General features: G+C 42.7%; 1 protein-coding gene across 2 annotated transcripts in view; it reads left to right on the top strand.

The window, feature by feature from the left end:
* Positions 1-22,507: 22,507 nt before the first annotated feature.
* The window catches only part of DAPL1 (death associated protein like 1), a 33,412-nt gene continuing 32,009 nt past the window's right edge, over positions 22,508-23,910 (top strand). The window contains exon 1 of one of the 2 annotated variants that reach the window (XM_030209886.1): positions 22,508-22,612. In XM_030209886.1, coding sequence (XP_030065746.1) covers positions 22,579-22,612 — 34 coding nt within the window. In that variant the 5' untranslated portion in view covers positions 22,508-22,578. Of the gene's footprint in view, positions 22,613-23,485; positions 23,557-23,910 lie in introns of those variants that run through there. The other variant, XM_030209887.1, reaches the window with a different exon arrangement.

Genomic DNA, 23,910 nt, shown 5'->3' with positions numbered 1-23,910 from the left:
GGAGATTGCGGGTCGGACCTCGGCTGGCGGGGGTTGGGGCCCCCCGCCAGCAAAAGTAAGCAACGGGGGAGGGTTGACGGCGGGGAGGGGGTGGAGAGAGGCGGCGGCGGGGGGGGGGGGGGGGGAGGCAAAAATGTGCCCCCCCTCTCTGGCTCTGGCCCCCCCTACCGCCGGATTCCAGATACGCCCCTGGTGTATACCTTACCTTGATTTGTATCTGCCATTTTCAGGGCACAGAATCCAACACTATTTTGACGGTCAAATTGAAAAGCAGGATTGGCCAAATTTCTCCCTTCTAACCTGGGTAACTTGGCATCTCTGGAAACCTGGAGCCTGATCTGTGACAGTTCTGTATATATTTCTGGAGATTGGGAGTCTAAAACTAAATCAATCTGAAGAGGATGTGTAATATTGCTAAGGGGGAAAAGTGTAGACTTATTTAACTCAGAACTGTGCAGGTAAAAGAGCTGAGGATTCAATTTACAGATAAACAGTGACAAACAACTTTACAATTATGACATAACTATGTAAGAGACAATGACTCACAGCTAATCTTGTTTGAAATGATTCATAGATCATACCATGCACCCTCTTATTTACAAACTAAACGTAATGACCTCTAATAAATGTTGGAGAGTGTGGCAGAATGGTGATATTTATATACATGGTATAGGCCTGTCCAGAATGCCAACATGTTCAGCAAAAGTGCTATGTCAGTTGTTCCTGAATGTCAACTGGGATTTTCTTGTGAAGCCCTAATTAAAAGGAAATAAGAGCAGATCACTAGAAGGAGTAGTGTGATCTCATCTCCAGAATCCTATGAAAAGTTACTGGCAAAAACAATAAACATGAAATGTTTTAGAAAACATAGACCCTCCCCCTCCCCCCTCATTTTCTTTAGGGGGCACTTTTACTAAAGGGTTTGCCAGGTCTGCTTCCAGTGCATGCCATTTCCAGCACTGCTGGATTTTTTCAAAAATATACCATAGCGGGTTACCGCCGAGGTTGTGCAGAAGAGGTGGCGGTAAGTGCTCATCCCCGCATGGTCACGTGATAAGTGCAAGCTTACCGCATGGCAATTTGTTGCGGTAAAAATGGCCGCTGGTACTGCTGGGCTCTTTTTACCGCAGCTTGGTAAAAGGGCCCCTAAGTTTACTGAGGTCCAAATGGTCAATGGAACCGGTTTTACAACCAAAATATGGATTGTGTAATCATCGGGCATAAAGTATAAAAGGAGGTGGGGACGAGAAAAATAATTTTATGGCAGAGTAGTTTGATAGTCTGATATCATGTTAATGGAAAACAGAGAAATGATTTTTTTGTACTTATATCAATGGATGTACAAAGCTATGAGGAAAGCAGTATAATAATAATAATATACATCTACAATGTATTCTCATGTTTCTCAATTCAAAAAAAAAGTCTAAAGAAATATTCAAATGAGGCACGAATACTGAAATGTATACACCTTAATGCCAATCATATTCCAAAAACTTAACTATACCTTTCAGCGATGTGATCATTTTTTTTTTGCCTTTATGCATCTGCATTTCATTATGCTCATTTTAATGCCCATGTATATTTTTATCACCAGGCATATTTTTGCATCTCATTAGCATAGAGCTTGCTAGTAGAATGGAGGAGGAACCTAATGGTTCAAATCTCACTGATACTCCCTGGGCAACTCACTAAATTCTCTTGCCTCAGCTGCAAGCTTAAATTATAAATCCTCTGCAGACAGGAAAATACCAGCAGTACCTGCATCTAACTCACTTTGAGCTACTAATGAAAAGGTATGGGCTAAATCCAGAAAAAAAAATTAAGACTAATGAAAGCTAGTTTATGTATGCTAGCTGCTTATGACTGATAAAACAGCTGTTTAAAAAGTTACCATAACAAGCTTAGTACTTTGGCTACTTAGACACTTAAAAGTAGAGTAAGATCCAAAGTACTTCCTAGGACTTTGCACGCCCCCAAGTCTGCCAATCCAGCCACATTTTTCTGCTGCCTGCTCCCCTAGATGTGGTCTGTTAGGCCCAAATAGTTGAGTCTCATGATGTGAGCTGAAAAGTTTAAGAATCCAGTTTCTTATTGATAGCACCTTTTTGAGGAGTTACAATCTCTATTATCTAGAATTATTTAGCAAGACTCCTGATGTGCATGCAGCCAAATGAAATTAATCTTGGAGTATGCGCCAGGCTGGGGAGTTGTGCATCTATAAATACTATGTACTGTCAGCTTTGTGCAACTCTTGTCTCCTGGCCGTTATTTATTTATGCCTTCCAGCACAGGTTTCTTTAAATACAAGGACTTTGCTTTATTTTTCGAGCTATCTGTTTTTCTGTTTTGACTGATCTCTCACACTGGTAATCCTGCATGGAGGCCAGCATGTTGTGTAGAGAAACAAACACTTCTTGTCACTTTTCCCCTCATAAAATACTCGCTCTACTTTCTGTTGTGTGATATACATCAGACCTTGGTATCTTTCATGACAAGAATGCATTCTCCATGGAATGTCAAACAGTAGGTGTTCCAGAACTGTATGGCACGGGAGAAAATATGCATCTCAACCTGGTGCTTCGTAAAAGCTGTAGAGAGGGATTAAACGAAAAAATGTGCTCATAATGGAATGAGGTAAGAATGTGTAAAATTCTTCCCAAATCTTACATGAGATTACATATGGCACCAGAAGGACCTGAATACCCTAGAGGAAAGGAGAGGCAGGGGTGATATGACAGACATTCAAATATTTGAAAGGTATTAATTTACAAACAAATCTTTTCCAGAGACGGGAAGGTAGAATTAGAGGACGTGACTTGAGGTTGCGGGGGGGGGGGGGGGGGGGGGGGGGGAGGAATTGGGAATAATGTCGGAAAGTACTGTTTCACACAAAGGGTGGTAGATACTTGGAAGCCATCCCAAGGGAGGTTGTGGAGATGAAAATGATAACGGAATTCAAAAATGTATGCGATAAACACAAAGGAATCCTGTTCAGAAGGAATGGATCCAAAGAAGCTTAGTGGTGATTAGGTAGCAACACCAGTAACTGGGAAGCGAAGCCAGTGCTGAAAATGGCAAAGACAAACCAAGATCAAGTATATGTATCATACATTATACTATGAATTTATCTTGTTGGTTAGACTGGATGGACCGTACAGGTCGTTATCTGCCATCATCTACTATGTAATAGACAAAAATGATCATTTAAACTTTTATGTTTAATGAACTTGATATTAATGAACACTTCAGCTGTCATTCACATTTAATTTACAATGGTAAGTTGTAACCAAGTGTGCTAATTAGCTGTAAAACTGCAAAACTGGACTAACAGTATCATAAGAATCATAAGCATCACCATACTGGGACAGACCGAAAGTCCATCAAGCCCCACATCCTGTTTCCAGTTTCCTTGTAAGTAAACTGCCTAGAAACTGTCTGGCCGATAAGCCATCGGTCAGCTTTTTTATTTTTTCAAATGCCGATAGCCACAGGCAGAATTAGACCCAGATATTCAATGTCAGGTCATGTCTGGGCATTGGCACTGATTATCTGGGCCTGACATGGCCAGAGGTTACGCAGGTCCTGGCCGATATTCAGCCAGGCCCGCATAAGACAGTTATATGGCCCCACCTAAGTACTAACCAGAACCCACATTTTTTAAACATTTCAGAATTCCTCTCTGATGCACTTCTGCTCCCCCCTCCAACAGCCCCATACCCTCCTCCCACCCATCACTCAGGATAGGACCCCATGGGCCTACTTGGCAGCCTTGGTGGTCCAGGAGGGTGATGGGGGCTGTGACTAGAGGTCACGGCCACCATTTTGTGAACACAGCTGCTAGGAGCTGGAAGGATTGGGCATCGCTTGTGAACACAGCTGCTAGGGGCAGGAAGGATTGGGCATTGCTCCTGCCCCCATCTCCTCACCTGACCACCAGTGAGATCAGGTGGGCCTGGGGTGAACTATCCTGAGTAGTAGGTAGGAGGTGGAGATGGGAGGGATGGTGTGGATCTGTGGTGAAGTTTTGGGAGAGGGGGGTCTATGGACCTGGAAAGGGGGTTCGGAGGGAAATTCTGAATATTCAGAGGCTGATCTTCTGAATAATCAAAGGCTGATATTCAATGCCAGGCTCACATAGCTAATCGACAAAAAGAATTGATCTTTATGCGGTCCAATCTGGTCATTTAGGTAGGTGGGTGCCAGCTTCCCCCCCCCCCCAAAAAAAAAAAACACACCCTGTACTGCCCGGTCAGAGCTGATATTCAGCAGCATTGCCCAGTTTAGTACCACTAAATATTGGTGGTTAGGCGGCCGCAGGTGATTGAAGCAGACAGGAGGCTTTCCTGCCTGCTTAAATTGCTTTGAATATCCAGCAGTGTTTGTTTACTCACACACACACCCCTCATTCTGTAAATGGTGCTCAAATTTAGGCATGCAATTGGGCACACGGTTATAGAAAGGGTCAGCTGCACATGTAAATTAATCAGCTAATTGGCACAAAATTAATTGGTGCTAAGTATCAATTGGCCTTAAGTGCTAATTGGAGCTAATATATAGGTGTGTAACTGCTTTACATCCCTATTCTATACAACACCATGCCTAATTTCTATGGCACGCAACTCCAAAATGGACACGGGTAGGTCAGGGGCCTGCCAAGCAATTAAGTGCGGTGTTCTAGAATATTTTCATTTACACACTTAAATACCAGTACTTAGGCACACCAGCCTTTGCTCAGTATAAATGCTCACACCTAGAAAATGTGTATTCTATGACTACAGTGTAGCTTTCCTTATACAATTCACACTTAGTGCCCATCATTTTGCGCTTAACTTTAGACGCCATTTATTGAATCTACCCCAACTATTATCATAAAGCAACTTGTGAACAGCAGAAATAATAAAACATATCATTAATGATATCAGTGTCAAAATTGTTTGTTAGTGAGACAAAGCAGCGTTTATGAATCCTGTATTTGTTAGCAATGGACAAACATTAGGAAACCGAGACAGAACTGCAGTGCGGTGACTTCTCTAATGAACAACGTATGAAGCCCCAACAGGGTAGCACAGAGACATTTTTGTTTTGTTCTGTCTTTTAGGATTATGACAACTGCATGAACAGACTTTTAAGAGAATTAAGCTCTCTGTGTACTAAGTCATTTTTATAAAGTTCTCATAAGTCATAAATGCCTTCATTTTTATACCTTAGTTTTGTTAATTTTTCATTTCTCAAAGCATTTCCATGAATTTCCTCAGAGCCACTGAGAATGTTACAAACTGCCATGCCTGCACATCCTCCTGTGTACTGGTAATGTAATACATGTCATTACACACATAATGCAATCATCCATAAGTCATTTTATAAGATATTAAATTAAGTACTGATTTGAAGATCATGTCTCCCTGGTATTCAGGACAACTACTCAAGGCTTCTTCAAATAATTTTAGTTATAACAGAAAAATCAACTTTATAGTAATGTAACTCTATGGGTAAAAAAAAAAACCTTTTACCTGGCTTCTTCCAGGGATGCCTGGGTCTGGGGTTTCAGTGAGGCTGTCAGTGGTGGCTGGAGATACTGGGGCAGTATTAGAAGTGCCTGGAACTGAAGAGGCAGTGCGGTGGCTGGGTAATGCCATGGTTGTTGGGTTTGTGGCAGGTGTGCAGAGTGGGAGCCAGGCAGGAGGAATGCAGACATTCCCACGTCTCCAGTGCTCGCATCTGATGTCACCATATATGTGCGGAAACATGACCAGGCCCGAGGACTTACTGAGAGTGAGTACCGGAGACCAAAGGATGGCTATGGAGTGTGGAGGAGAGATGTTGGGCAGCATTGGGGAAGCCCGAAAGGTCCCTGAAGTTGTTGGAACTCAAAGATTGGGCAGGAATGGAGCGGGCCGATGTTGCAGTGCATGTATGCGTACTGATGGTGAAACATCGGGAGGAAGGAAGCAGCTGGAGCATGGTTTATAGCCAGTGCTGCAGGCTCAAGAGCTATGCTTCTGACACGCCCCCGGGAACTTTGGTCATCCCTGCGACGGAAAGCAGTTGAGGACGGCCAAAATCAGCTTCGATTTGGGCGCCCCTGAGAGAACGACGCCCATCTCCCGATTTGTGTCAAAAGATGGGCGCCCTTCTCTTTTGAAAATTCCCGATTGTGAAACAAAAAGTCAAACTTACCTGATCCTGGGGTTGTGGTCTTTGCATAGAATTTGAAAAATCTGGAAAATATGATTTAGATACAAAGCATCAATTTCAAAGAAAAACAATGAAAACTTACCTACTGTGTTTTACTATTAGAAGTAAAAAAAAAGAGATACTTATCTGATGTAGATCTAGAAATGTTGAATATGCTCTTGTGATGTTATCTGAGTATGCTGTAAAAGGGAATGATGGGTGAATACTGCTGTTAATTTATTTAAAGGTTTGCAAACAAAACTTATTTTTATTGTTAAACTCCCTGGTTTGGCGTAGAGTTTATTTGGGGAAACACCATGACATATTTGTAACTTCTTTGCACTACCTTGCTCTGCCACTAGGGGGCTTACAGTAATAGTTATTACTAATTCTCAAATGATCTGATACATTTACAGCATTATTAAAATGTATTTGGACACTTTATTGTACTGTATTTAACATTTAAAAAGATTCAACAGGATGCATATTTTGTATTAGAACATAAGATGTGCCACATTGGGTTAAACCAAAGATCCATCAAGCCCAGCAGACTGTCTCAGATGGTGGCCAAGCCAGATTACAAGCATCTGGCAAGATCCCAAGGATTACATCAATTCCTTACTGCTCATACCCAAAACTAAGGACTGCCTTTCCCAAGTCTACAGGGATAATAATGGTAATGGAATTTTCCTCCAGGAACTTATCTAAACCATTTTTATGTAGCCATGCCATAATGACCATAATATCCACAAATAAATTCTGTTGTTTAATAGTACATTGCATTAAAAATATATATTTCATCATATTTGTTTGAAATAGGCTACTCCTCCACTCCAGGTAGCATAACTTTTATAACAACAAGCTGAGACGCAGAGAAGCCCAGTTCAAATCTCACTTCAGCTTCTTCTGATCCTGAGCAATTCACTTAACCCACCATTGTCTCGGGTACAAACTTGGATAGTGAGTTTTCTGCTGACAGGGAACTACCTACAGTGCCTGAGCATAACTCACCTTGAGCTACAACTAAAATATAGGGTTAAAAAAAGGCATGGGCATCATGGAGTGTCCCTCATATTGGTACAACCTAACAGTGGCGTTCCTAGGGGGGCTGACACCCGGGGCGGATCGCCGATGCACCCCGCCCCCCCCCCGGGTGCAGTGCGACACCCCCCCAGCGAAGGAACCCCCCCGGGTGCATGGGGGGGGGGGTGCCACGCGCCTGTCCGCTTCATTCGTTTCCATGCTCCCTCTGCCCCGGAACAGGAAGTAACCTGTTCAGGGGCAGAGGGAGCACAGAACGAACGTAGCGGACAGGCGTGCGGCACCCCCCCCCCCCCAGCAGCGTGCACCCGGGCGGGACCGCACCCACCGCCCCCCCTAGGAATGCCACTGCAACCTAAAGGGTAAACAACCATTCCCTATTTACCTGTTCTACCCCACTCATGATTTTATAGACCATTATCATATTTCCTTCCAGGTGTCTTCTCCAAGGTGAAGACTCTTAACCTGTTTAGGGTTTTTTATTTTTTCCATAAGAGATATGTTCCAGAACTGCACATAGTACTCTCGGTGCAGTTACATTGTTAACTGATACAAAGGCAAGTTGTAGTTAAATTGTAAAGAGCCTTATTCAAGCATTTGGGGCATTTCTTCAATGATAAGCATGAATAGAACTCCATATTTTATTATTAGGATTTTTTTTACCGCCTTTTTGAAGGAATTCACTCAAGGCGGTGTACAGTAAGAATAGATCAAACATGAGCAATAGGCAATTACAGCAGTAAAAATATTCAAGTAACAATACAAAGTATGGCATGGCATACTACTTGCCATGACTACACAATACGTAATACAACATTATAAATGGTAGTGAAGGGTAAGGCAAAGTTGTAACATATAGATGAGTAAGAAAGTAGGAAGAATTAGAAAGTAATTTGACTGATTTGAAGAAAGTTGCACATTAGGTCAGAGAGATGGTTAAATATCATCTCAGCTAGGGTAGGAGTGAATAAACATGTCCCGCTGCAGTATGTGCAGCCCGAGTCAATCCTTGTGTGTGTGACTAACAAGTTAGTTACTTCTTCCATTAAAGGCTTGGAAGAGCCAAGCTTTCACCTGCTTCCTGAAGTACAGATAGTCTTGTGTTAAGCGGAGCCTTTCAGGCAATGCATTCCAGAGTGTGGGAGCTACTCCGGAGAAGGCTCGCTTGCGGATATCACATTGTGTAATGTCTTTTAGAAAGGGTGTAGTAGTGAAAGTCCTTGGGAGGACCTCAGTGTCCTTGGCGGTGTGTGGAGGATCATCCTATTCTTCACTCAGGGCCATTTCCTTTCAGGGCCTTGAAGATCAGACATAGAGTTTCAAATTTAGCCCTGTATTGTACTGGTAGCCACTGAAGGTTTTGCAAAAATGGTGTGATGTGGTCACATCGCTTGCAACCTTCTATGAGTCTTGCTGCTGCATTCTGAATCAACTGGAGCTGGAGCAGGGTCTTTGTAGTCAGACCTTTGTATAGTGCCTTGCAGTAATCCAGTCTTGATGTTACTGTGGCATGCACAACTGGAATAAGATTTACCTTCTCGATGTAAGGAGAGAGGCAGAGTAGTAGAAGCAGCTCTTGAAGGTTGCTTGGATTTGGGGAATTTATTCGTTGCATTTGTATCCCACATTTTCCCACCTATTTGCAGGCTCAATGTGGCTTACATTATGCCGTAATGGCGATTGCCATTTCCGGAGTGAGACAAAGTGGTATTGCATTAAAGTTCTTAAGTGAACAGAGAGAGATAAGCAGTTAAGTAGAGAGAGTTCATATCCAGAGTGTGGAATAAAGTGGAATTGCGTTAGAGTTCATTGGTGACAGTAGGTGAAGAAGTCAGTGTTGAATCTAACTGTATTCTAAGGTTCCTGACTTGTGATTTGAGAGGGAGTTCATACTTCCCAAAAGGGATTTTGATGTCAGGTATGCATCCACTTGTGTTAGGGACCCAGAAAATCTCGGTTTTACTTGGGTTCAGGCAAAGTTTGTTATGTTTAGCCCATTCTTGAATTGATGTTAGACAAGTAATTAGTTTATTCAAGGCTGTAGGTTAAGTCAGGTTCAATGGGTATGAGTAGCTGTACATCCGAATAGATGTAGAACTGAGTGTCCATTGACCGAATCAGCTCAGCTAGTGGCTTGAGGTACATATTGACCAGAATAGGTAACAGTATCGATCCTTCTGGTACCCCACAGGTCAGTGTCCATGGTGGTGATGAGTTGCTGCCAAACATTATGGATTGTTGATAGATAGGATCTGAACCAGGCAAGTACTGTTCCATTGATACCTGTTTCTGTCAGTTGTGCTAGCAAGATATCATGATCCATATCCTCTATGAACAGAACTAGAATAGCACATATAAGGTTCATAAGCAGTTCATCTTTTGTCTACCCCTTCTTCCTGTACACGTAAAGGCATGGATGTAGTTTGAGGGGCAAGGGGGTAAATGCCCCTCCAGTTTGCTGGAGTCCAGTGTTTGAAAGAGGGAGACCTTTCAGTTCCTAGCCTGTCTAAAATGTAAAGCTCCTCTCCAGCTGCCACTACTTGCCCGCTCACCCCCATGGCCCAATATGTTCTCTTCTAAATGTATCTTCATGCTGGTGCTCCATTTCAGCAAGGCAGTGAATTGAGTCAAACAGAATAAACATTCTACATGAAACAGATAGCAGCGTGGAATCATTATGGATAGAAATTCCATGTGTGAAGAGAAGGAGTAGTCTTGTAGGGCTGTACTACAGTCTGCCAGAAAAGAACAGACAGACAGATGAAGAAATGTTTACAGAAATTAGAAAAGCTGACAAATTGGGCAACAGTATAAACCCACTTCTCCTCTCCCTCCACTCTCTATCTCTGTTGACAACACCCTCATCATCCCTGTCTCATCTGCCCACAACCTCGGAGTCATCTTTGACTCCTCCTTTCCTTCTCTGCGCATATCCAGCAGATAGCCAAGACCTGTCGCTTCTTCCTCTACAACATTAGCAAAAATCGCCCTTTCCTCTCTGAGCACACCACCCGACCTCTCATCCACTCACTCATTACCTCTCGCCTTGACTACTGCAACCTACTCCTCACTGGCCTCCCACTTTGCCACTTATCCCCCCTTCAGTCCGTTCAGAACTCTGCTGCACGTCTTATCTTCCGCCTGGACCGATATACTCACATCACCCCTCTCCTCAAATCACTTCACTGGCTTCCGATCAGGTACCACATACAGTTCAAGCTTCTCTTACTAACCTACAAATGCACTCGATCTGCAGCCCCTACTTACCTCTCTAGCCTCATCTCCCCTTACGTTCCTACCCGTAACCTCCGCTCTCAAGACAAATCCCTCCTTTCAGTACCCTTCTCCACCACTACCAACTCCAGGCTCCGCCCTTTCTGCCTCGCCTCACCCCATGCTTGGAATAAACTCCCTGAGTCCATACGCCAGGCCCCCTCCCTGCCCATCGTCAAATCCTTGCTCAAAGCCCACCTCTTCAATGTCACCTTTGGCACCTAACCACTCTACCTCTATTCAAGAAATCTAGACTGCACCAACTTGTCATTTCGTCCTTTAGATTGTAAGCTCCTTTGAGCAGGGACTGTCCTTTTTCTTAAACTGTACAGCGCTGCGTAACCCTAGTAGTGCTTTAGAAATGTCAAGTAGTAGTAGTAGTAGTAGACTGGAAAAATGTTACATCAGGGAGTGCCAGGGAGATAAAATTCCTAGATGTAATAAATGAGTGCTTCTTGGAGAAACTGGTCCAGGAACTGACAAGGTGGAGCCATTTTAGATCTAGTCCTTAGTGGAATGTAGGGCATAGTACAAGAGGTAACTATGTTGGATCTGCTGGGAAACAGTGATCATGATTAAGTTTGAGTTACTATCTGGAGTGAAGCCACAAAAGAAATCTACTGTAGCAGAATTCAGTTTTCGAAAGGATGACTATGATAAAATGAGGAAAAAAAAAGGATCGTCTGTAAAGGTTAGGACATTAAATCAGGCATGGATGTTGTTTAAAAATACCATCTTAGAAGTCCGGACCAGATGCATTCCATAAATTTACAAAGGTGGAAAGAAGAGAAAATGACAAAGGTGGAGTGAAAGAGGCTATTAGAGCCAAAAGAATGATCTTCAAAGAATGGAAAAAGGACCCAAATGAAGAAAATAAGATGCAACATAAGCATTGGCAAGTTAGATACAAAGCTCTGATAAAGAAGGCTAAAAAACAATATGAAGAGAAACTTACCACAGAGGCAAAAACTCACAGTAACAACTTTTTCAGGTACATCAGACGCAGAACACTTGTGAGGGAATTTGTGAGACCATTAAATCATAAAGGAGCAAAAGGGGCACTCAGGGAGGACAAGCCCATAGCAGAGGGACTGAATAGATTCTTTCCTTCAATCTTTACAGAAGAAGATGTAAGAGACCTACCTGTACCAGAAATGGTTTTCAAAGGTGATGATGCGGAGGAACTGAAAGAAATCTTGGTGACCCTGGAAGACATACTGAGCCAAATTGACAAATTAAATAATAATAAATCACCTGGACTGGATGGCATGCACCCAAGGGTACCAAAAAAATGCAAACATAAATTGCTGATCTTCTGTTAAGTAATCTGTAACCTATCTTTAAAATCATCTGCAGCACCTGAAGATTGGAGGGTGGTCAATGTAATGCTGATTTTTAAAAAGGGTTCTGGGGGTGAACTAGAAAATTACAGACTGATTAGCCCGACGTCAGTGCTGGGTAAAATAGTGGAAACTATTATAAAGAATAAATTATGCAACACATAGATAGATATGGTTTAATGGGACAGAGGCAGCATGGTTTCAGCCAAGGGAAGTCTCACCTCATCAATCTGCTTCATTTCTGTGAAGATGTGAATAAATATGTCGATAAAGGTGAGCTGGTTGATCTAGTGTGTCTAGATTTTCAGAAAGCTTTTGACAAAGTTCCTCATGAGAGACTCCTGAGAAAATTAAAAAGTCATGGGATAGGAGGCGATGTTCTGTTGTGGATTCAGAATTGGTTATTGGATAGAAAACAGAGTTTAGGATTAAATGGCCATTTTTCTCAATGGAGGAGGGTGAATAGTAGAGTTATGCAGGGATGGACTGGGACTGGTGCTATTTAACAAATTCATTAATGATCTGGAAAACGGTGAGGTGATTAATTTTGCAGATGACACAACTATTCAAGGTTGTTAAAACACATGCGGACTGTGAAAAATTGCAGGAAGACCTTAGAAAATTGGAAGACTGGGCATCCAATTGGCAGATGAAATTTAATGTGGACAAATACAGTGATGCACATTGGGAAGAACAATCCAAATCATAGTTACTTGATGCTAGGGTCCACCTTTAGGGGTCATCATCCAAGAAAAGTTCTAGGTGTCATTGTAGATTATACGCTGAAATCTTCTGCCCAGTGTGCGGCAACAGTGGCCAAAAAAACAAACAGGATGCTAGGAATTATTAGAAAGGGATGGTCAATAATACTGAGAATAATATAATGCCTCTGTATCACTCCATGCTGTGATCTCACCTACAGTATTGCATTCACTTGTGGTCACTGTAAAAAAGATGTAGCAGAACTAGAAATGGTTCAAAGAAGAGTGACCAAAATGATAAAGGGGATGGAACACCTCTCATATGTGGAAAGGCTAAAAGAAGTAGGGCTTTTCAGCTTGGAAAAAGAGACTGTGAGGGGAGATATGACTGAGGTCTACAAGAATGAGAAGTGAATTGCTTTTTTACTCTTTCAAAAAGTACAAAGACTATGGGACACCCAATGAAGTAATATGGGCATACATTTAAAATAAATAGGAGGAAATATTTTTTCACTCAACGAATAGGATGGAGCTATGCTGGACCTGGTTGAGTAGCAAAAAGGAGGGAGATATGCTGCACCTAGTCAAAGGATGGGGCAAAGTTGCCAGGAGACGAGCGTTCTTGGGGGGGGGGGGCAGGATTTGGAGAAAGGGAGGGAGCTAGAGTGTGCAGGGAAAAAGTGAGAGTGAGTGCTGGAAGAAATGGAGCAAGAGAGAGAGAAAGAATGTGCTAAAAGAAGGGAGTAAAAAAGAGTGTGTAAGGAAGATGGGAGAAAGATAAGAGAAGGGTTTAGAAGGGGGAGAGAAAGGAAGGAACAAAGGTGTAAAGGAGAGAGATGAGTAAATCCACACAAAAGATCAACTTCACTAACCTGAAGGCAGTGGGAAGTTAACCCTCCAGCATTTGGGTTATGGCAATGCGGTTCCCTGAAGAAGCGGAGCGAAACGGGACCGTTGGGCCTGCATGACAGTTTTTCTGGAAGCAAGGAAGTACCACCCTTCATTTGAACTGGACAGCAGGCTAAGATAAGTGATTTGAATTCTTGCTGTCAGTTTGGCCGTTCAAAAGTGAAGAATTTAATTATATATATTTTTATACACTTTTTTTGCATATTTAAAAAACAAAAAAGTATTTAAGGTTTTTTTTAATGTCTATGATTACTTTTTGCGCTGTGTGCACCTGAAAAGTGAGAGTGTTGCCACAAGAGTGTATGAGACATTTTCCCCATTTTTTGAGAAGTCACTGGCGGACATTGAGAGATGAGTAAATACAGAAGAGGGAGGATGAGGAATGGGAAAAAGAAGAGTAAGAAGAGCTGAGAGAAAGGTGAGGAGGGAAGATGAGTGGAAGGGGCCAGAAGGGGAGAGAGAAGGAAGTAAGAAGGTAGTGTGGAGAAAAGAAGCAAGGAGAGAGTGGGTGGGGGAGGAGAAGTAAGAAAGGTGAAATATGAAGGAGTTATGGGGAGGCTGGGAAAGGTAAATAAAAGGGAAGGTCAGGAGTAAGGGAGCGTGTGAGAGCAGGAGCGGAGAGAGAGATGAGAATGGAAGCGTATAGATAGGATAAAGGAAAAACAGAAGGAGACAACAAAAGAAAAAGGAACCTATAATAAGCAAAAGAAAGATGACGACAAGATGGAACATATAGAAGAAATTCTGAGAGAATAAAATGAGTAACAGAAGAAAAATGTGGAAAAAGAAAATTAATGAGATGCCAGGAAAATGAAAATAAATCTAAACAAAATAATAATAAAGGAAGACAGTGAGCACATATTCTGAAATAAAAAGCTATTGTATCACACTGTGGCAGCTATGCCTGAACAGCTGGGAGGTTTGAAGCTGCTGGCAACAGGCCTGGGAGGAAGGAATGGAGTGTGAGTAATAGAGTGTATATGAGAATATGCATGGAGAAAGAGTGATTGTTGAGAGAGAGGGGAGAAAAAGCTAATAGATGCTAATCTGAAGGGAGAGGGATAGTTCCCCACCACCACCATAAATACACCTTTCTCCCCCCCCCCCCCCCCCCACACACACACACATTTTTCTTATTAATCTAATATGCAATGTCCACTGATAAAATGAATTGATGCTTCTATTTCTTTTTATTTTCTTTCTCAAGGATGCAGAAAGAATACACTATCAAGTCCTGCTTAAAATTCACAGATAGGACATTTATCTATATACCCCCCTAATTCTGTATTCCTGTGTGCATGTTTTTGCACTTAGCATGCAAAATTGCACTCACACAGGTTATAGAATACTGCCAGTTTTGTGCATAAATTAACTTTGCAAATTAGCCACTAATTGGCACTAACAACCAATGATTGCCAAGAATTGGAGTTAATTGACACTGATTGGCACTAATTTGCTGTAACATATGTAACTACAGTTAATCGCTACTCTAGAAACTTAGTGTGGAAAATCTATAGTGTGTAACTACATGGCAGCATGGGCAGGTCAGAATAGTGCAGAAGCACAGAACAATAGCTCCCTGATGCTCAACACTAACTGCATGCAAATAATATGCATGCTGTGAGACTGAAAAGTAAGGGGAAGGAATGCGCCTGGGATATGCGCACCAGAGTTTCACAGTAAGCGCAGCTCTTGTGCACCTGCGGCAGGCAAACCCGGAAATGAAACATACATTGGCGTTGTTCCTCTGCACTTTTAAATATAAGCCTTTCAAAAAAAGAATTTTCAATGAAAGGCTTATATTTAAGGACAGAAAACAGGTGTCAACATGTGCTTTCGTTTTCAGCTTTGCTCAGACTCGCACACGAGTGTTTCTCACTCCCAGCGCTTAGAGGTTTCCAGGAGCTTCCTTCTGCTTCCAAATTTAATCGAAACCAGCAGATTTAAAGGATAAAATCATGGGAAATCCTCTCTTCTGTGCAGGCATTAGGTTTCCTCCAAGGGAAGCTTTCTTTTGTGCGCTGTTCTCCGAGCAAGGGGAGGAAATAGGAAAAGACCTCTTGAACATCCATTTGACTACATTTAAATACTATTTGCGCTAATCTTTGGTGCGCTTGTTGTTTCCCACGCTAGAGCCCTCGGAACATTCTGCACACAATAACACTGGCGCTAGTCGAGCACTAATCGGCTCTAGCGCCAGTGAGGTTCTGAGCATTGGCCTGTAAGATTCTAGAATACTGTCGATTACATGCACAACTGCATCACTGAGTTGCAGTGATTTACACCAGCTATTGACATGGAGTAACTGGCTGCACCTAAATGCTGGCATGTAAATACCACCTTAAGCTAGAATTTGCTTAGCGCACAGCAATCTTTTCAGAATTACCCAGACAGCAGCTGTTTTATTTGGATAAATTCTTTTGAATATCGGGCTCTTTTTTGTTTGTTTTTGTATTCATTAGCTGTTCTTTGTGTCTATGTTTTTGTCCATTACTTTGGATTTTGTGTAAGATAGGTGGTTTATAAATGAAGAAATTAAATGAAACATTTTCCTCATTCCTAAATACATTATCTGAGCTCTGTCTTTGTATTCAGTCAACAAAAGGAATGTCAGAAGACCACTCATGATGTCTCTTCTTTTCACCTAAGAAAGTCTCTAAGGGAGAAAACCAGATGATGTGCTACAAATTGACATTTCTGATACAATGGAGACATCCTGTGGACAACTATAAGAATCCATGAACCTTTCACATAAAACTGACAGTTCAAATAAAAGCCTTCTAGACCAGTGCTTCTCAACCCAATCCACAGGGCACACCCTCCAGTTGTGTTTTCAGCATATGCACAATATATATATGTACTAGTAAAAAAAATGCCCGTTTCTTAAGGGAAGGAAACGGGCGCTAGCAAGGCCATCCCCCACCCTCCCTCGCTGTTCCAGACTCTGCCCCTCCCTCTGTTTTCACCCCCCTCCGTGTTACGGCCCCCTGTACCACCCTTCTGCGACCCTGTCGACCCCCCCTTCTCGGCGAAAACCGTCCCCCGCCGCCGTGGAGTACCTGTGCTGACGGGGGGCCCCAACCCCCGTCAGCCGAAGTCCTGTGCTGGCCTTCGCGGCGTTGCTTCCTCAATGATCTTCTGTTGAAGTTCCTCTGCGTGTGTCTGACATCAGACAGACACAGAGGAACTTGAACAGAAGATCATTGAAGAAGCAACGCCGCGAAGGCCAGCACAGGACTTCGGCTGACGGGGGTTGGGGTCCCCCATCAGCACAGGTACTGGACGGCGGCGGGGGATGGTTTCGGCGGGAAGGGTGGGGTCGACAGGGTCGCGGAAGGGGGGTACAGGGGTCCGTAACGCGGAGGGGGGTGTTGAAATTGGAGGGAGGGTGGAGTGTGGAACTCGGTGGAAGGTGCGTGAGGGGACACAGGGTGTTCATGCTCGTTGGGTGGAGGAGTGGGTTGGTGATGCGGCGAGGGGGGGGGTCTGTGTTGCCCCGCTCCCTGCCACTTGCTCCGAAGTGGCAGGGAGCGGGCCACTGACAGCTGATTCCCAGGCAGGTGGAGGAGTAAGGAAACACGCTTTGACATGGTAAACCACAATATATTAATAAGATTACTAGATAATTTGGGGACTGGTGATAACATACTTAGCTGGATCAAAGTTTTCCTAACCACAAGAACCTATCAAGTAAAAACAAACTGAAACATATCATCACCTTGGAAAGCAGACTGCAGAGTACCACAAGGATCACCGTTATCACCAATCCTCTTCAACCTTATGATGACCCCTCTAGCCAAGACCTTATCCAACCAACCCTTTCATCTATGCAAACGATGTCACAATATACATTCCTTACAAATCTAAATTGACAGAAATAACCAAAGAAATCAAGACCAGCTTAAATATCATGGACTCTTGGGAAAACACATTTCAACTAAACCTCAACAAAGAAAAAACACATTGTCTTGTCATCTCATCCCAACACAGCACAGACAACCCCACAATCATCAACACACCACACTACACACTCCCTATCTCAGACAGCTTGATAATCCTCGGAGTCACATTGGACCGCAATCTAACACTAGAGAGCCAAGTGAAAACCACAACAAACAAAATGTTCCACTCAATGTGGAAACTCAAACACATGAAACAATTCTTCCCGAGGGAAACATTTTGCAACCTAATACAATCAATTGTACTAAGTCATTTAGACTACTGCAATGGAATTTATGCAGGATGCAAAGAACAAATCTTAAAGAAACTTCAGACAGCTCAAAACATGGCAGCCAGGCTCATCTTTGGGAAAACGCGATTTGAAAGTGCAAAACCCCTCCGTGAAAAATTACACTGGCTCCCAATCAAAGAACGCATTGCTTTCAAGATCTGCACTATGGTTCACAAAATAATCTACGGTGAAGCCCAGGGATACATGACAGACTTGATCGACCTACCAACTAGAAACACATTTGAATCATCACGAACATACCTAAACCTGCACTACCCAAGTTGCAAAGGACTCAAATACAAATCAACTTACGCATCGAGTTTTTCCTCATAAGCACACAACTACGGAACGCACTACCAAAAGCCTTAAAAACCACGTACGACCATCTACACTTCCGGAGAACACTAAAAACTTACCTGTTTAAAAAGACATACCCCACCAATCCAACATAAATGCCTGATCTCTGCAACAACAAAAAATAAATAAATAAACATAATACAACCCTTCCAGCTACGATTCCCTTATGTGGCTATACCACATGAACTTTATCTTACCACAACATCACTTTGTATTTGTTCACACTGGAGTCCGCAATTGCCTCTCCGGTACTATGTAAGCAACATCGAGCCTGCAAACAGGTGGGAGAATGTGGGCTACAAATGTAACAAATAAATAAATAATCATTTTTTCAAGTCACGTCTTTTAAATTTATCATAGTTTTAAACTACCCACAGGCTCGTCATTGGATTTTTGCTTTCCGTTGCCCTCTCAGTGTCAGTCAGTCTGAAAGTGGTGGGGGATCTATGCTTACCTTGTCAGTCTGCTGTTTCTTTTCACTTGCTATAAGAGCAGAAATAGGAAGGAAGGGCAATTTGTGACAGAGTCTCTGCTTTTGACAGGAAATAGCTTGGCTTTGCCTCAACATATATTCCCAATAAAACTGTGGCTTCGTTTTGCCACTATTCTACAATAAGAGATTGGTGTCCTGATTTTCCCTGCTAGCCTATCAATGGAAGGACTAATAGCACAATTAATGGAATACCTAACATACTACTCAGCACTTCACAGCTGTCAATCAGGCTTCAGACCATGCTATAGCACTGAAACAGTCATAACCACCCTGATCACAAAATTCAAAAGAATAAAAAGCCGAGGCCACTAAATACTACCACTACAATTTGATATGTCAAGCGCCTTTGACCTAGTAGATCACACAGTACTAATGACCCTGCTCAACAACATAAGAATAACTGGAACCATAGCAGCCTGGTTCAATGGTTTTCTATGAACTAGATCCTAACTTGTCAAGATGTACAATGACTTTTCAGCTTCCTGGATCCCTAAATGCGGGGTCCCTCAGGATTCTCTTGATATCAGTGGTGTGCTGGTAAATTTTTAACAGGCTCTCTCCCTGGGTATGGCCAGCCCTGCAATTGGGGAGGGGGAATGCACAGGTGGACTGGGAGCCCTAGTCCACCTCTGCGCCCCTCCCCAGGGAGAGAGCCTGGGGGGGGATGCATTACTCTTTCCAGCAAAAAAAAAAAAAATAATAATAATAATTTAAATGCTCCCAGGTTCCAATCTAATTCATGTTTAATGTGGGATAAAATGCCATAAATAAGTAAGTAAATAAATAAATAGATGGAAACTCTGAATGTTGAGCACCTGATTCTCATAACAAGATGTCTGTTTTAGTGGCCCTTTACCAGGAGAAAAAAAAATCTCTGCACGAATGTAATAGTGCTAGGTGTTCCTCTAACCAGCCCCTCGAAATGACACACTGATTACGATTTATAACAAATTACTATTCTATGAAAAGTTATTCCGTTGTTATACTTCCTCTGTGTACATCTGTATGCATAAGCCGGCATGTTTGAAAATATAAGTGAGATTAAAAAATAATTGTTGAATTTTTATTTACAGTATGTATGATATCCCACCCACCAGGCTATTCCAGACCTCCTCCTCATTCCCCTGGACCCCTGAGCCACAGGGTGCCCTCCCGCTCCTGGCACATACCTGAAGCTGCCACCTTGGTGGTCTAGTGAATTCTTCAGGGCAGGAAAGGTTCCCCAGTCTTTTCTGCCCGCTGCCGGTGCTGACCCTCTTGCTGCTGCATCTTCTTTAAAATGGCTGCCGAGAGACTTCAGCGGAAATCTCGCAAGGACACTGCTGGAAGTCTCGGCAGCCATTTTTAAAGAGCGATGCAACAGCAAGAAGAAGGTCAGCACCGGCAGCAGGCAGAAAAGATTGGGGATCTTTCCTGCCCTGAAGAATCCACTAGATCACCAGGGTGGTGGCTTCAGGTATATGGCAAGACCCTGTGGCTCAGGTTGCTGGGAGGAGAGGCAAACAGGGAGCTGGAGAGAGCCTTGCCTGATTTTAACAACCGGCTCACAAAATGTTTAAAAAAATTTAACAACCAGCTCTTGTGAGCCGGTGCAAGCCAGCTCCAGCACACCACTGCCCGATATCATCAATATTATTCAATGTCCTGATGACTCCACTTGGCAAGAAACTGGAAAAAATGAGTTTAAACCTATTCATATACGCAGACAATGTCACCATCTACATATCTTTCAACAACAGCATCACAGAGATCCTGGATAAGGCCAAAAAAGGACTCAACCTCATGGAACTGTCAAACTTAAACTGAACCGAGACAAACCAAACTCCAGGTTTTATCCAGCCAGCACAATCCCACTACTTACCAAAACAACATAATAGATCAAGAATCTTACACAATCGAAACACAAATAAAAATACTAGGAATCATTCTCGACAAACATCTGACCCTTGAAGACCAAGTTGCTGCAATTACGTCAAAAAGCTTCAAAACACTATGGGAAGAGACTATTTCCCCAGATAGTCTTCTGTCTTATAGTACAGACACCGGTATTGTCCCAACTAGACTACTGTAGTGCAGCATACGTAGGCTGCAAAGAAAACCTACTACAATCGTTGCAGAACGTCCAAAACACAGCAGCAAGATTTATATTAAAAAAGTCAAAATATGACAGATCAATCCCATTACTCATAACGCTACATTGGCTCCCGATCAAGGCCAGACTATTTTTCAAAACCAGCACAATCATCTTCAAAATACTACTAGACATGATCAAACTATCACCAAGAAATGCAAACCCAGGAACTAGAGGTCACCTACTTTTCTTCACTTGCCCAACTGCAAAAACATACTATACAAGTTCACCTACACGGCGGGATTTATCCTTTGGCTTCCCTCTCCTCCTCTTGTTTTTCTTTCCTGTCTGTAATTGTAGTTCTTTTCAATAATCATGTAATATTTTATATTTTTATAATATAACATTGGTACCTGTATACTGCTACTACCATAAAGTTCTAAGCAGTTCAAGATACCAGGAATTACAGAGAATACAGTACAACCATACAATACAGAATGAACAAGATATTAGCTCAAAACATATTTCCTTAATAGCAAAGCCTTGAGATTTTTTTCTAAAAACCTGATTAAGAATAAACCCGATGAAAAAATACAAAAATCTCTTGCAAATTTTAGGAGTCTGATAAGCTAGCAACATCTCATGTATCTTAAATCTCTCCCTACTTCTAACAGAAGGAAAGATAAAAGGTGAATTAATAGTTCTATCTCTGAAAAGAATAACACATTGAAATTGTAAACTGTCTTAACAGGTACATCAATTTTTTTTAATAAACGTTAAATATTTTCAAATCTTTGTATGTCTTAATCTATTCTTATAAATTTCCTGTTTCTTTTTATTGATTTTGTTTTGTTTTCATTTTCCTAGCCTTTCCCTATTAATTCATGTTTCTCTTTCCCACCATTTCTTCTCCCCTTTCTTGCTACTCCAGCACTTCATCTAGATATTCCGTCTTGCTGTCATCTTTCTTTTGCTTATTTTATAGGTAGAATAAAGAAAACCACAAAGAATGTGAACCTATATTTTTGCAGTCTGCCCTCTCAGAGACACTTTCTTATTCCCTGTAGGCGTTGGAGCCACAGCACCCCCAAGATTTCCCTTCCTTGCTTCCACTTGGCTGGTGACGCTACAATGTACTCCCCAGGGCCTTTTTTTAGTGGATACCTTGCCCAGTTGATTTTCCTGAGTGCCCAGCTAGCTTCTCTCCTTTTTTCCACTCTCTCCCTGCCTACAAGCTGACATCTCTACTCTCCCTCTCCTTCCATGCTGTCAATCTGGCATCTCTACCCATCTCTCAGCCCCCTTACAATCTCCCCTCCCATCTCCAGAGTATCTTCAAAACTTCTCTCTTCACTGCTGGAGGTTGGCAGCAGTGAGTAGCAATTCACACAAGCTGAAGCAGAAAGCCTAGCCAAGGGGAGTGGGTTAGGTTCACAGGGTGGGCGAGGGTAAAAGAGAAAATGATGTAAACTGAATCGCAGGGTCACCACAATACTGAAGAGTCCAGGTATATTCATTCTGCATAAAATTCAAGCATGCTACTCCTCTTGGGTCTGTGCAGTACTACAGTATATTACATGAATCTAGGTGCATTCACAGCTGTCTTTCTCCATAGGGAAAGAAGCCAGGATTCTTTTCTCTCTACTGATTAGTGTGTGTTGTATTAGGTGTGGAATACAGAGGCTTCCTCCCTCTTGTAAACTTCTCAAGTAAGAGCTCTGAGATTTCAGGAAATGCTCTGGGCACTGAACTTTAAGCAGGGTCTACCAGCTAACCCCGCAGAGGTACCGGCTGCAAGTAGTTTCCTATTCTGCTTTCCAAACACCAGTAATTTATAGGTTACTTATAGTGAAGAGAGAACAGTTAATTCACGTGCTTATATCCGGCAATGTGCCTCTTGGCGCGCTTCTTCCACCCCTTTCCTATATAAACAAGATTGTGGGTGGCGACCCCCAGATCAATCTGGGCCGGGTACAGGGACGCGCAGGATGGCTGGAGAAGCAAGAGGACACTTTCCTGGCGGTAAATACCCAACTTCCGTCATTTACGGTATCCGATAAAGAAGGCGGTTGTATTACTGGGATGCGAACCGGGGCTTTCGGTAGCGGAAGTTAATGCTGCAATCATAGGGCGGGTCCCTTTAGGAAAAGGACGCTAGGAGGAGGTAGTGCACCCTATGTCCTGCCTCTTTTATCTTCAGAAGCAGTGTATTTTTGCAAGTGGTAAAGCCTACTGGAAGAATAATGGGAGTCTCAAAAGGAAAAAGCACAACGGGGGGGGGGGGGGGGGGGGGATCTTGGTAGTGACGTAGTGTGAAACTCCGTACACAAGATGTTCCATTGTCAAGTCGGGCAGGAGTAGTGAAACGTTTATGATTGGGCGGTGAGAACCCGTCACTTCCTGCTGCTCCTGTTCCCCCTACCCTAGCAGCTGATACCATGATGCGGTACAAGCATGGACTGGGCCAACACCCCAATATACACCCCATTTTGTTGGAGTCTACTAAGCACATAGCCCTTTTATAGAGGGGGGAAAAACACATTTAATGTATGATTTGAATTGATTTGCACTTTTCTGACTCACTGACAGGTCAGTTATGACCCATGAACTGCATAGCTAAAAGGCTCAAACTTAAAATGCCTGAAAGCTGCATCTTTACTTTCTGCTGAGAGCTGTAAATTCGAGGTCCAGCAATGAATTAAAGACGTTAATGCATTTCAAATATTCCTCTGCTGTGTGATTCGGGCAGTACATGGTAAAACCGTTTTTAACATCAGATTTTAGCATGCACCCCTCGTCTTAATAGGAAGATTGTAAAGCTGCTGGAAGTTTACATGGTAACAAGAGTAATGTCAGAAAGTCCTCCAGCCGCACCCCCCCCCCCCCCCCCCCCCCCCCCCCTCTGCAGTGGGGTGATCATTCTGAATGAAATGGATACTCAAGGTAGCTGTATGATGCTCCTTAAGGTAAAACTGCTCCCAATCTAATTTGAGTTAAAAACATTCAGGTAGCGTGTAGAACACTGGTCTTTGAGAGTGCAAACAGGTCTATATTTTAGGATACCTGCAACAAATTGTTGTCTAACCTTTGCATATGCTCACGCTGTGAGCAACCTTATTTTGCATAACTTGGCTTTCTGGAATGCTTGGTCTAATTGTGGCCCTGTGTTTGCATAGTGCTGTATCGAGACTTCTAGCAGCCCTAGATAAATGTCTAGTAGCAGGCTCCTCTTCACCTCTCTTGGCTATAAGGACCAGCGCCATACCAGTGTAGCTTCACATAGCACAAATATGTAAAAATTGCTTTCTTCCCATTGGTGG

This window comes from Microcaecilia unicolor, chromosome 7, assembly GCF_901765095.1.
Source record: "Microcaecilia unicolor chromosome 7, aMicUni1.1, whole genome shotgun sequence".
Classification (NCBI taxonomy): Eukaryota; Metazoa; Chordata; class Amphibia; order Gymnophiona; family Siphonopidae; genus Microcaecilia; species Microcaecilia unicolor.
The sequence above is the reverse complement of the archived record's forward strand: the minus strand, read 5'-3'. Positions and strand labels throughout refer to the sequence as shown.